The sequence below is a fragment of the Theropithecus gelada genome, chromosome 7b (genome assembly GCF_003255815.1).
Source record: "Theropithecus gelada isolate Dixy chromosome 7b, Tgel_1.0, whole genome shotgun sequence".
NCBI lineage: Eukaryota > Metazoa > Chordata > Mammalia > Primates > Cercopithecidae > Theropithecus > Theropithecus gelada.
The window spans coordinates 22,650,586-22,663,641 of NC_037675.1; the positions used below are offsets into that span (position 1 = coordinate 22,650,586).

At 42.3% G+C, this 13,056-nt stretch overlaps 1 protein-coding gene and 2 non-coding genes across 4 annotated transcripts in view; all 3 read right to left on the minus strand.

Annotated features, from left to right (window-relative positions):
* Nucleotides 1-13,056, minus strand: part of CHD8 (chromodomain helicase DNA binding protein 8) — a 68,989-nt gene that overhangs the window by 4,434 nt on the left and 51,499 nt on the right. For both annotated transcript variants that reach the window (XM_025391892.1, XM_025391894.1), the window contains exons 19-37: nucleotides 12,453-12,620; nucleotides 12,074-12,253; nucleotides 11,499-11,609; nucleotides 10,970-11,166; nucleotides 10,512-10,711; nucleotides 10,250-10,406; nucleotides 10,078-10,167; nucleotides 9,697-9,800; nucleotides 7,919-8,048; nucleotides 5,949-6,024; nucleotides 5,435-5,489; nucleotides 5,049-5,256; nucleotides 4,418-4,626; nucleotides 3,614-4,333; nucleotides 3,241-3,389; nucleotides 2,340-2,642; nucleotides 1,662-1,775; nucleotides 1,292-1,471; nucleotides 778-894 (exon numbers count right to left, since the gene is read on the minus strand). In XM_025391892.1, coding sequence (XP_025247677.1) covers nucleotides 778-894; nucleotides 1,292-1,471; nucleotides 1,662-1,775; nucleotides 2,340-2,642; nucleotides 3,241-3,389; nucleotides 3,614-4,333; nucleotides 4,418-4,626; nucleotides 5,049-5,256; nucleotides 5,435-5,489; nucleotides 5,949-6,024; nucleotides 7,919-8,048; nucleotides 9,697-9,800; nucleotides 10,078-10,167; nucleotides 10,250-10,406; nucleotides 10,512-10,711; nucleotides 10,970-11,166; nucleotides 11,499-11,609; nucleotides 12,074-12,253; nucleotides 12,453-12,620 — 3,468 coding nt within the window. The remainder of the gene's footprint in view (nucleotides 1-777; nucleotides 895-1,291; nucleotides 1,472-1,661; nucleotides 1,776-2,339; nucleotides 2,643-3,240; nucleotides 3,390-3,613; nucleotides 4,334-4,417; nucleotides 4,627-5,048; nucleotides 5,257-5,434; nucleotides 5,490-5,948; nucleotides 6,025-7,918; nucleotides 8,049-9,696; nucleotides 9,801-10,077; nucleotides 10,168-10,249; nucleotides 10,407-10,511; nucleotides 10,712-10,969; nucleotides 11,167-11,498; nucleotides 11,610-12,073; nucleotides 12,254-12,452; nucleotides 12,621-13,056) is intronic.
* LOC112629593 lies at nucleotides 1,979-2,082 on the minus strand. The gene has a single exon (XR_003120684.1). It is a non-coding gene; the product is annotated as a small nucleolar RNA U6-53/MBII-28 (small nucleolar RNA).
* On the minus strand, nucleotides 7,388-7,497 carry LOC112629591. Its single transcript, XR_003120683.1, has one exon. It is a non-coding gene; the product is annotated as a small nucleolar RNA U6-53/MBII-28 (small nucleolar RNA).

Consider the following 13,056-nt stretch of genomic DNA (forward strand, 5'->3'; position numbering starts at 1 on the left):
TTGCAGAAAGTAAGGTAAGCATAGCCAAGAGAAACTTTTGCAGTTGTAATCTGGTGGAAAGAAGAAACTATGGGTACTTCATCCACCAAATGGCCTATTATCCATCATAAAAGTATAAGTAAATTTGAAAATATAGAATAACTTAATGGCCAAATTTATTATTACAAATTATAAAACATAGTTTCCTCTGCTTTTTCCATTACTGACATATTATTAGTGATTCTCAACCTTGTATATATTGGGAAATCTCATGACTATTTTCCTTAGTAGACCTGTCCAAACACTTCTAAAATATATAGAATTAGAAAACTTAAGGCCGGGTGCAGTGGCTCAAGCCTGTAATCCCAACATTTTGGGAGGCCGAGGTGGGTGGATCACGAGGTCAGGAGTTCAAGACCAGCCTGGCCAAGATGGTGAAACCCCATCTCTACTAAAAATACAAAAATTAGCCAGGCGCAGTAGCAGGTGCCTGTAATCCCAGCTACTCAGGAGGCTGACGCAGGAGAATGCTTGAACCCAAGATTGCACCCGAGATTGCACTACTGCACTCCAGCCTGGGCGACAGCAGAGTGAGACTCTGTCTCAAAACCAAAACCAAAACCAAAACCAAAAACCAAAAACAAAAAAACTGGTTTCCTTATTGGTGAACGCAAGATAATTTTTCACAGAAACATACATAGGAAAAAAGATAAATAACATTAGTCACAATCATCATTGAAAGCCTTTAATGTCACATCTAGTGTGGGAACAGAGTGGTAATGCTGCAATTTCTCTCACCTTTTTCCCATTTCTAGAGTTAGCTGTCTGTACTGGTTCCACTCCCAAACAGTTCAATTCTGCCTTATTATTTTTTTTACATCTTTGCCACTTCTGTTTTCTGCGATCTTCCATATACTGCAATAGAAAAAAGTCAGTTATCCTACAGGAATAGAAATTTTCTGTGGAGTAATTATTAAAGTACTAGTGTCTTTTGTTTGATAATAAATGCTTATTGCATAGATAAAGGATTAATCCTAGTGGAAAACTGTCATTAAGTGGGATCTCTCCAAAAAATATTAGGTGGTTTATATAATAGTTCAACAGTAAATATTTGCCTAGCACTTAAGGTACTTCAACATTATTTTATTTTGGGCATCACAACTGTGAGGTTGGAAGACTGGGTATTACTAATTATTACCCTTATCTTGCAGATACAGAAATGATGATATAGTATGTCATACTTTCTCTTTCTCATGCAGCTTAAATACCGAAGGAATGACTTTAAATCTTGCTGGATGGGACTGCCACTCACCGCTAGAAATCGGGGATCAACAGCAAACTCTGGATGACCCTGTAACCACATCTCCAGTTCAGCCCGGCGAGGGGCATCCTCACCCACCAGCAAAGTACCATCCACCTTATTGATGACGGGGATCCGGGTCTCCAGGTCCACATCAAGGTGATTAGGCTCTTCCATGCACTCCACCTCCAGCTGCAAACCCAGAATCCACCCCCATGAGCACATACTCTTCTTTGGGGGAGGGAGGGAGGGGGAGCAGAGCCAATGGTAGTCATGAAATGACTCTAGTATTTTCCATTCCCTCAATCCCACTGCCTTCATCAATTATTGGGAATAAAAAGACAATCTAATCATCAGGTTAAAGACTTTCTCTACCACCCACCTCTACCAGCTTCTTTCTGTTCCCCTTCTTCTTATGAAACAGTGGATGTCCATCTCCCATTACTCCATTCGCCATCAACTTGTGCTTCTGGAATGTTAACTTCAATCCTTCCTCCTAGGAACACAAGCCACCCACTCAAGACATCATATGGTACATGTTTTTCAAAGTAAAGATTAAGCTTTGAGGGATGTGGGCTATAAATCATCCTCTTGCCCAACGATGGTGAGAAGGAAGGCCATCTGACTAAAGGGTAAAATTAGAAATACAAGAAAACATATACACTTTTTCCTTAGAAAGATTTCACTTCTTCACCTAGTGCCCCTCAGCATTTATGAGAAAGAGTTTATTTCAACAACACCCAATGCAGGGTAAAACTCCCTACCTGGTGTCTCCGTATTAGCATGGCAATTCATCACAGGGGCAAAATCCTGCTATTTCTAAACATACTAATTTAAGAAACTTTTTATTGTTGAATATTAATAGGATTAATAATCAATAGGGTTCAATAAGGAAAACAACCAGGAAAAATGACTCTTCCTAAATAGATCTTTGTAAGCTCTGTGTTCTCATTTTTAAAATTAGCTAACCAAATGAGTTTAGTAACCTATTAGTAAAATTAGTTACAGCAAGGATTCCAGCCTCCCTCCCCACTTCCCAATGCCCATATGCTGAGCTTACATCTTTGATTTGAACTGTAAACTCCTTTTCATCAATGCCTCGGCGAAGTTTGGTGAACTGGGCTGCCGCTGTGGTGACTGCGGATGCTTCCTCCTCTGCCATGGAAGCTGCACTACTACTTCGTGGTGTGGGGACTGGAGAGTCACCATATTCTCCAGGAGTCAATGAGGGACTGTCTAGCAAGTGGTTGCCTGGCCCCAGAATTCCTCCTGTTACCATTTCCTGGCTCCTACGGCTAGAAGGCCACTTCCCTGAGAGTACGGCCTGGCAGACGAGGTCAATACGGTTTATCAGGACACGATCCTGAATGGGGAAAGAAAGAAATACCATTTTAAGAGTCTGAGTACTAGCTGTGTGATCCTGTGATACTCAACAGCGCCATCACTACCAGGATGGGTAAAAATCATAAGGCAGAAAGGAGGAAGTTAATACTATTAAGATTCCTAAGTTGACTGGGAAGTTTCCTGGGGAAAAAAAAAAATGCAGCAATAAACACAATTTTAAAAAACCAGAACCAGGCTGGGTGCGGTGGCTCATGCCTGTAATCCCAGCACTTTGGGAGGCCGAGACGGGCGGATCACGAGGTCAGGAGATCGAGACCATCCTGGCTAACTTGGTGAAACCCCGTCTCTACTAAAAAATACAAAAAGCTAGCTGGGCTTGGTGGCGGGCGCCTGTAGTCCTGCTGAGGCAGGAGAATGGCGTAAACCCAGGAGGTGGAGCTTGCAGTGAGCTGAGATTCGGCCACTGTACTCCAGCCCAGGCGACAGAGCGAGACTCCATCTCAAAAAAAAAAAAACCAAAAAAAAAAAAACCAGAACCATATGTTCCTTGTTCCCTGGATATAATGTTACACTGTATTTCTGGACTCTACATGTCCAGGGATGAGGCTGTTTGTTACCTTGGGCCACTCAGAGGCTCTTTGTCTTTCTTGCAGTAGCAGAAGCTCAGGGGTCATTTGTTCTCCATCTTCATTTGGGAACCCATCTTGGGACATAGTGAGGGACAGGAGACTCTCTTCATCATAGAGCTTTGAGCGGGACTGGTCAGCTGGTAAGAGATCCCACAGAATGTGTGAGAAAAGATGGAAGAATAATGTCATATGGTAATGATATTATATGCGCTTTGAATAAAGGCCTAAAGAATAACAGGTCTCTTTTAACATTTTATCAAATCAAAATCAAAATCTCTCTCAAGAGGATGCATTTCGAAAAGGGAAAGAGAAGAGAGGGGGAAACAGGGAAGAGGGCCAACAGCCTGTCGCATGCACTCACTTAGCTTCTCTTCCTTCTCGTCCTCACTCTCATCAGTGCTGGAGCTGGAGCTGGATGAGGATGAGGAAGAAGAAGATGATGGTGACAGCTTGCTCAAGTCCAGCTCAGAGTCTGAATCATCCTCATCCTCCAGTTTGACTGGTGGAACACTCCGAGAAACCAGAGGGGTAGTATCAGAGGGGGCTACTCGCATCTCATAGTCTTGTGGGGTTGGTCGGCTCCTGGCCACCACCTCATGCTCTAGCTTTAAAGTCAGACTCTCCAGACTGGGGACCTGGGCAGCTGTCTCCTCGGGTGACTTTTCAACAGGAGCATCTGGGCGCAGGGGCAATGGTGAGGCAGTGCGTGAGGTATACTGCTGGTGCAGCAGTGGAGTAGAGCAGCGTGACAAGGATGGAGCTGGTGCTCCTGCTTGATGGTTCTGCATATAATTCATACGGGCAGCCAGAAAAGAGAAGTCTGGGTCCTGCATGATGTTGCAGTCTGTTTGGCTCACCCCATGGCGGGCTGCCCCTCGTAGAAGCTCCCCATCATGCCGAACAGGCTCCCACCATTTGGGCAATTCAGGACCAGGAGGCTGACACAATGCCAGTCGATCTTCCAAAAGGGGGTGGCATAAAACTTGTTCCCGTAAGCGCCGAAGCAATTCTATACGGTAAAGAGTCCGTGAGGCCCTCTCCTCAGTGATGGGCTCAATGAACAGATTAGGGTCTGGGGGTTCTGCAAGAGACAGGAGTAGAAGAAAAAATTAACAGAGTTGCTTCTGTTGGCGTCCATCCCCACCCACTCTGCAATCCTGCTTACCATCTCCAGCTGCTGGGGGAAGGCGGCATACTTGGCGGCACATGGCCACAAAGCCATGGAAGTACTTGGTAAGGCTTTCATCTGTTTTTTTGTCTAGTCGAGCAAAAGTGCGGAAGCGATCCCAATGGAACTGCATGGTGTCAGGGTCATATTCCACACCAAACGTAGACACCACTCGATAAAAATCAGTTTGTTCACGCCTTGTCCATCTACAAAAGGAAAAGTAGGGCAACAATAATCAGAAGAACACAAGAAAACTGGTTATTTTTTAATGTGTTTTAGAATATCTGAAAACACAAAAATTGAAAGTAGACGCAAAAAAAAAAAAAAAAAAAAAAAAAAAAAAAGAAAGGCCCAGAAGAAGCAGTGAGAGGTACTCCGTAATGAGTAAGAATTACAGAGCCAAGGGGGAAAATGGCACAGGCAAATATCAATGAGAATGTCTATACAGGAGGCCTACCTGAGAGTTAATGATTACTGTACACAAGTGAGGTTTTAATTTCTACAAGTTTAACCACCCAAAGCAGAAAAAATGGTCCCTCTTTAGAGAATTCCAAATAAATCCTTCCTGAGATGGCTTTCAGTATAGGGACCATAACTGAAGACATAGATCAGCACAGGTTTATTTTACCGTTGTTGTTTCTCCCGCCGTGCAATTTCTTTCAGCTTGAAGGCTGCTTCACAACGCCGCCTTCGCCGGTCCCCACGTTCTGCAGCCTCTATCTTCATCTGTTCTCTCTTGTAGCTGCGCTGATATGCTGTTACTAGGCGCCGAAGTCTAGCTGTTAGGGCAGAGCCTGGAGGCCAGAATAAATGGCCTGGCTGTTGGGTCACCTGGGCTGTGGAAAACAAAGTAGAATGAATAGGAAGTATAGCAAGGGTAGTAGAGGCAATACTAGTATTTTAACCCACCCAAAGGCAAAGCTCTTAGAAATCCCAGGATAGGACAGAATTCAGTGAATAATTCCCCAACCCACCACCCCACACAGAATTATACTAGTTGACCTAGAAGTTTACCTTCATCTCCATCAATCACTGAGATCTCCTCATCCATCATCATCAAGGGATCACCCTAGAGAAGGAGATCCACCCAATAGGATGGAGCGGGGAGGGAAAGGGGGGGAAGTTGGCACTCTGAAATCACTTTCTTGTGTGTGTCCTTCTACGGCACCAAGGGATCAAGAAAAACTTCTAAAGAAATGTACCCCACAAAAACTTGGTAACAACCAACTAAAAGAACAAGAAAGTAGAACCTGAAAGGTCAGTTCCTATTAATGACTCGAAGATAATAGAAGTCAGGAATTTATTAGTCAAATAATATCCTTCAATGTCCAGCTCCTCCAAAAAGTTACCCCTGATCTCCCCCGACTGGCATTACAATCTTTTCCATTAATACTTTCTATTCTCAAATGGTATAATTCATTTTCCACTTTGTATTATAAATTAACCAATATACTTCAAGATTCAGAGAATGGGAGAAGACTTAAAACTAGTAAGAGAGAAAAGTGAGACTCAAATGAGAATTCCTTACCTCATCATCTTGGTCCTTTGGGGGACCTTGGAGTGGTTTATATTCAGGATCTTCACAATCTTTATCAAAGTCAACCCTAAAATTATGCAGAGGCACAGGAAAATGTTAATAATGTATCTTCTATCACTAAGGGGACCTAGGATGAAGACCTAGCCACACGTATATCTAGCATGAAATAATCTTCATTAGTATTATTTTTGAGACAGAGTCTCACTCTGTCGCCCAGGCTGGAGTGTCATGGCCCTATCACAGCTCACCATAGCCTCAACCTCCTGGACTCAAGCGATCCTCCTCCCTCAGCCTCCTGAGTAGCTGGGACTACCGGTGTGCGCCACCACACCCAGCTAATTTTTATATTTTTTGTAGAAGTGGGGTTTTGCCATATTGCTCAGGCTCATCTCAAACTCCTGGGCTCAAGTGATTCACACGACTTGGCCTCCCAAAGTGCTGGGATTATAAGAGTGAGCCACCATGCCTAACCTGAGACGGAGTCTCACTCTGTCGTCCAGGCTGGATTCCAGCGGCACGATCTCAGTTCACTGCAACCTATGCCTCCTGAGTTCAAGCAATTCTCCTGCCTTAGCCTCCTGAGTAGCCGGGATCAATTTTTGTATTTTTAGTAGAGATGGGGTTTCGCCACGTTGCTCAGATTGGTCTCAAACCCTTGGGCTCAAGTGATCCCAGCCTGGCCTAGTCTTTATTTTATTTTATTTTATTCTATTTATTTTTTGAAATGGAATCTTGTTCCATCGCCCAGGCTGGAGTGCAGTAGTGCCATCTCGGCTCACTGCAACCTCCACCTCCCGGGTTCAAGTGTTTCTCCTGCCTCAGCCTCCTGAGTAGATGGGATTACAGGCATGCACCACCACTCCTGGCTAATTTTTTTTGTATTTTTAGTAGAGATGGGGTTTCACCTTATTGGCCAGGCTGGTCTCGAACTGCTGACCTTGTGATCCACCCACCATGGCCTCCCAAAGGGCTGGGATTACAGGCATGAACCACAGTGCCTGGCTTAGTATTTAATTTCGTGTTCACAGGAATGGCAGGCCAGGTGCAAAACTTTGGGTCAGTCTGGTATAGCATCCAATGGAATAAAAATAATTACAAGAAATTGACAATTACCATTCATAATTGCTTGAATTTGAAACACTTTGATCAACACAGTTCCTTTTTCTTGATAGGACTTTTTATTATGTAATTCTTCCTCCTACCCAACTATTTACTTTTTATTACTTCATTTGAATGGCTCATGCTTTTTTGTTTTTATTACTTTGTTCTTCTGAGCAGACAGGTGGCATAAATGATTTGCAATGAAAAAATAACCCAATTTCCTCTGAGGGTCCTACACTAGGCAAACTGAGGGTGTGATCATCAAACAGAAATCTCTCAGTCATGATGGAATGGGTAGGTATTCATTAATTAAGCCAACTGTTTCACATGCCCCTCAGATCTTCATGTGAGAAGTTTTGTTAAACTCACTGGCACCCAAACCAGGGCAACACTGCCCTACCTGGTGGCTCAGTATTAGCATGGCAACTCATCATTGGGACATGTATTCAGGCAAAATAAGTACCTTTATGTGTCAGGTACCATTGGGAGATGATAAACCAGGTCTTAAAGTGCCTAAGGCTCTTCCACAGAAGGAACTTATAAGAGCTGCTGGCCATTATCTTTCAAGAGACCAGTTATCCTCTCAGCTACTGCAGCTGTACAGAAAAGTGTTGTAAACCAAACCAAATAGAACATTAAATAAGCCATTTACAAGTGACATTCATTTTCACCCTCAGATGTATCTTATGGCAACATGTGGTTTATGCAGTTTATGGAGTCCTTTATGCTCGTCCTATTTTTGCTAAGGATCTATCACTTTTGAGTATAATTACAATTAAGAATCCCACTGGGTTCAGTCAAGGCTAGAGCTACCTCACAGCATAAGTTAGAGTTTTAAAAGAATAAATACTAATGCTTACCCTTCTACTATGTCAGAGAAGTTATCCAACACTCGATGTTCTGCTGCAATTGCTTTGTCATCTGGTCGGCCAGCCTTTTCTAGGAAACATAAGGCTGGGTCTGCCCTCATAGTATTATATTTCTCATAGCCTAGAAGAAAAAGGGTCATAGTTGAAGAAAATGAGAGATTTGTTTTGCCTTTATGCTTACTTTATATGCTGCTGGAATAGAATATGTTCTATACTGCTCATAATGGAAAATATAGTTAGAATGTTATCTTGGACAACTACTGGGTTTATTACTATATTTAACATTTTTATACTAATTTAGAATCATGAAGGGTTTTTAGTGATTGATAGCCTTAGGCTCCCAAAGTGTTGGGATTCCAGGTGTGAGCCACCATGCCTTGCCTGCAGTTTTATTTATTTTTATTTTATTTTTATTTATTTGTTTTTTGAGACAGAGTCTTGCTCTGTCGCCCAGGCTGGAGTGCAGTGGCACGATCTTGGCTCACTGCAAGTTCCGCCCTTCACGCCATTCTCCTGCCTCAGCTTCCTGAGTAGCCAGGACTATAGGCGCCAGCCACCACGCCCGGCTAATTTTTTTGTATTTCTAGTAGAGCCGGGGTTTCACTGTGTTAGCCGGGATGGTCTCAATCTCCTGATCCGCCTGCCTCGGCCACCCAAAGTGCTGGGATTACAGGCGTGAGCCACCGCGCCCGGCCCCTGCAGTGTTATTTATCCCATTAAATGTCTCAAAAAAGATTTAGACTAAGTGCCATTACTTTTATTTTATAGAAAAAAACCCAAAAGTATTCTTTTAAAAAAAAGACATTCTAATTCACAAAGTCACTTGGCTGAAAGTTAATGCTCACTGCTTTTAGTGCCTGGGATTTGGTATTACGCAAAACTGCTATGAGAGTAAGGAAATATTCTTACCCCCCTGTGTTTTTGTTTTGGCTAGTCAGTCTCCCTTCTTATACTCTATTTTTATTTCACTCAAAAACTGCTGCTCATACCTATATCAGAGTGACTACTGAACATTTAGACAAATGGGACATTTACGAAAATAGAAGATTTTCAGCTCTTTCTCTTCTGTGAGGTGGCCAAGCTGACATAGACATGCAGATCTCTGTAAAGACCCTCACAGGAAGAACCATCACCTTTGAGGTCCAGCCCAGTGACACCAGTGAAAATGTCAAAGCCAAGATCCATGACAAGGAGGGCATCCCACCTGACCAGCAGCATCTGATATTTGTGGGCAAACAGTTGGAGGATGGCCACACTCTTTCAGATTATAACATCCAGAAAGAGTCCACCCTGCAGGTGGTGCTTTGCCTCTGAGGTGACATTATTGACCCCTCCCTCTGCCTACATGCCCAGAAATACAACTGTGACAAGACAGTCTGCTGCAATTGTTATGCTAGCGTGCATCCAGAGGAAAGTCATACAAATTAAGTGTGGTTATTATTAACAATAGTTGGGGTGTATTACCTGCTCTGATTCGTGGGACCCTAACTTACCACAGCATACAGTGCAGTAACACACTGCTAATAGTGATTAGAGAACAGATGGGAGGCTCCCTACCTTGAGATTTACCTATCCATCTGGTCCTTCTTGAACATCTATTTATAGGAACTAACTGCTTTGCTCTGGATATTTAAGAACTAATTTCCTACTCAAATTTATTGAAGATGAATTAGATAACTCAGTTATTTCTCAGAAGCATTTTGATAAATGTTTCATCTGTGAACATAAATCTTCAGTATGAAAGGAGTAGAATAGGAGAAGGTACATACCATGTTTAAAGACTCCAATGAGCAGTGACTTGTCAGCCTCACTGTCCCACCATGTTGTTGGAACCTCCAATTGATCCACTACTGGGAACCATATGTCAATCTCACTAAAGGTATAAGAGGGCAGAGTCAGCATAGAAATGCAGGAAATTAAAGTGAGAATCCTTGCAAAGGTTATTATAGGTATCTTCCTGTATCCATGAATTTAAATACTCATACATCTACCCTATTTCCTCCCACTAGTGTCAAGTATAGGATTAAAGACCTGATATATAGATTTAAATTATCAGGTATCCCAAAGATAGCATAAAATGAAATAAGCAAACCAATCTTTCCTCAAATAAGACAGAGCATAAATCAAAAAAATATATAGCAGAATTTTACCTGGCAATGGCACCCCCTAACACCTTTTCTGCTTGGTCTCCAATAACCTCCTGCCTCAGGTAGTATAGCATTCGTACCCGCAACAGTACCCTAGAAGGGAAGGAGGAAGAGTTGGCTCAGTAACAGTGTAGAAAGTTTGAGGTGGAAAATGTCTGCTAAATTCTATGCTTACTTGTTACACTGATGTTTCAAGTGCTTCTTATAACTTTCATCTTGGAACAAAGTGTCAGGGTTATATTTCCGGATCCAATCTGCTTTATGGATATCGAAAGTGCTTTGTGACTTGACTTTTTTTCCTTTGCGTCCACGAGGCACAGGGATAGACAGACCTGGGAAAGGGGAGACATCAAAGACTTGGATTGAGAAAAACCCTTGGACCTGAAAAGGATTAGATTAACCTATAGAAAAACATAAAGTAAAGAGTTGATAATTACCTGAATGATTCTGCAATTCTTTTGTCTTGCCATTTTCGGCTGGGCTAATCAAGTCCCAGATGAAGCCTTTAATATTTTCATCCCCACGGTAGTGTAGAAGACAGTACACAAGAATGGCCCGACAAATGGTCTCCACATCTCGTTCAGTCATACGCCGCTTGAAGCGTCCATGAGATAAAATATCTCGCCATCGTCCCCAACTAAAAAACATAAAACTACATTAACATTTTTCTGAGAAATGATAGTCCCCTGCCCCTCAGAATCATGTCTCTGAAAAGGTGTGAAACAAAGAGCTTAAAAAACATAGTAACAGAATGAACAGAAAAAACTCCCTCCAAGGCAAATATTTTTTCACATGATCCCTTCACTAATCAGAGCCCCCAATTTGAAAGGCAAACAGAGAGTATCAGGATGGAGATGCAGTATGTACTGCCTCTAATGGTAAGGTGGGGTCTTACCCATATACCAGGAGATGCTTTTCCACCCGAAAGCAGTCAGTGCGCCCATAGGCATGATGACGGTCATGTCTGCGGGAGCGAGGCCGCTCATCATCCTCACTTTCCAAATCAGAGAATTCTACCAGGTCATCATCTTTCAGAGTGCTGAAGTGGCGCGTCTGTTTTCGTACTCTAGGTGTGTCAATTACCAAATTATTCTATGAAGAGAACAGAAGGAGAAGTAATTCTCTTCCTGATTTGCTCATGGGAAAAGAATAAGACAATTGTGGACTACAATAACCTTGAATGTAACGTGTAGATACTCAGAGATTTTTTAAAATGACATGTAAAATAATCTACAGAAAGCAAAATTATTCAGAAAGCAACTACTTTTCTGGGGCCTCCTAGGCAGAAAGTATCCACAACGGCCCTTGTATACAATACACCATCATAACCAACAATTAGCATCAAATAATCAAGAGCAGCTGTAAACACTCCTGAAAGAAGTGTAGTCTTCTGCAATACTTCCTCCCTAAAAGAAGAAACTCACCTTGCTGTTGAGCAGATCCATGTCTAGGTCAGCCTTTTTGGCCCACTTTTGCCAAAAGTTGGGGTCATCCAAAGAAATATCTGTCCTATTTTCAGAAGCAACAAAGCTTGCCTAGAGAAAAACAAATGTAGAGGTAAAGCTGACTTTTTTTTTTAAGTGGTGCAAAATCAGCAACTATGTTTTAAAAACTTTTTTTTTTTTTTTTTTTTTTTTTTTTGAGACAGAGTCTTGCTCTCTCGCCCAGGCTGGAGTGCAGTGGCACAATCTCAGCTCACTGCAACCTCCACCTCCCAGGTTCAAGTGATTCTCCTGCCTCAGCCTCCTGAGTAGCTGGGACTACAGGCACATGCCACCATTCCTGGCTGATTTTTGTATTTTTGGTAGAGACAAGGTTTCACCATGTTGGGCAGGCTGGGTCTCAAACTCCTGACCTCAAATGATCTGCCCGCCTCAGCCTCCCAAAGTGCTGGGATTATAGGCATGAGCCACCATCCCCAGCATAAAAACATAATTAAATCCTAGAGATTCCAGTCTCTATCTCTGCCTTTCTAGCCTCTGGCACAGACAGAACATGCCTTGGCAAAGGTGGAACCTTTTCCTTCAGATTCAATGGTGATGGTTGTAGTTCGTCTTAACAAGATCTGGTCGATGTCCTCTTCACAAAACTTGGAGCCTTCATCATCTTCCTCCATGATGGCTGCATATGCTCCTTTTCTTAAAAGATCTTCAATCTCCTTCTTAGAGAACTGTTGGATCTGTAAAAACCAATAGAAAGATGAAAAGACTATCAACAGAATAACATCTAACCATGCCATAATATTTTATCTATTACATTTTAAGAAATAATAATTGAGAATCCAAATAAGGTAGTCAAATCCCTGTGTAAAAACAGCTTTTGTTTTCCTCTATCACAATGACTCACTACAAACTTATCTATAAACTAAGAAGACTCACTCCAGTAATGTTGCCATCCCGACCACTCATGGATTGAAGCACAGCTTTATCCAATCCCAACTTGAGGCTAGCCTTATCAAACATCTCTCTCTCGTAGGAATTACGAGTGATGAGGCGGTACACCTTCACAGCTTTGCTCTGCCCAATTCGATGACATCGTGCCTGGGCCTGGTTTAAAATAAAAATGAAAGGAAAGAAGAAAGATACCATAAAATTAGCAGGGGAAAGGATACAAAATACCGATTTATGACTCTTTCACCTCTATAGAGCAGCCATGAGATCAACTCAAAACCAAGAGTCAATTTCAAGATGAAATTATCACCATATTATGTAGACCAGGTGTCAGCACACTAAAGTCTGCGTGGACATCTGTTTTTATAAATAAAGTTCAATGGGGACACAGGTGGGACCACCCATTCATTTACATATTATCTATGGCTGTTTCTGTGCTACAGGATTTGGAGGTGAGCAGTTTCAACAGAGAATCGATGGCTCACAAAGCCTAAAACATTTACTATCTTGTCCTTTACAGAAAACGTTTGCTGATTCCCTGAACTAACTGCCACCCTTAACTAAGGAAACAATTCCAAACTCTCTGAAAGGC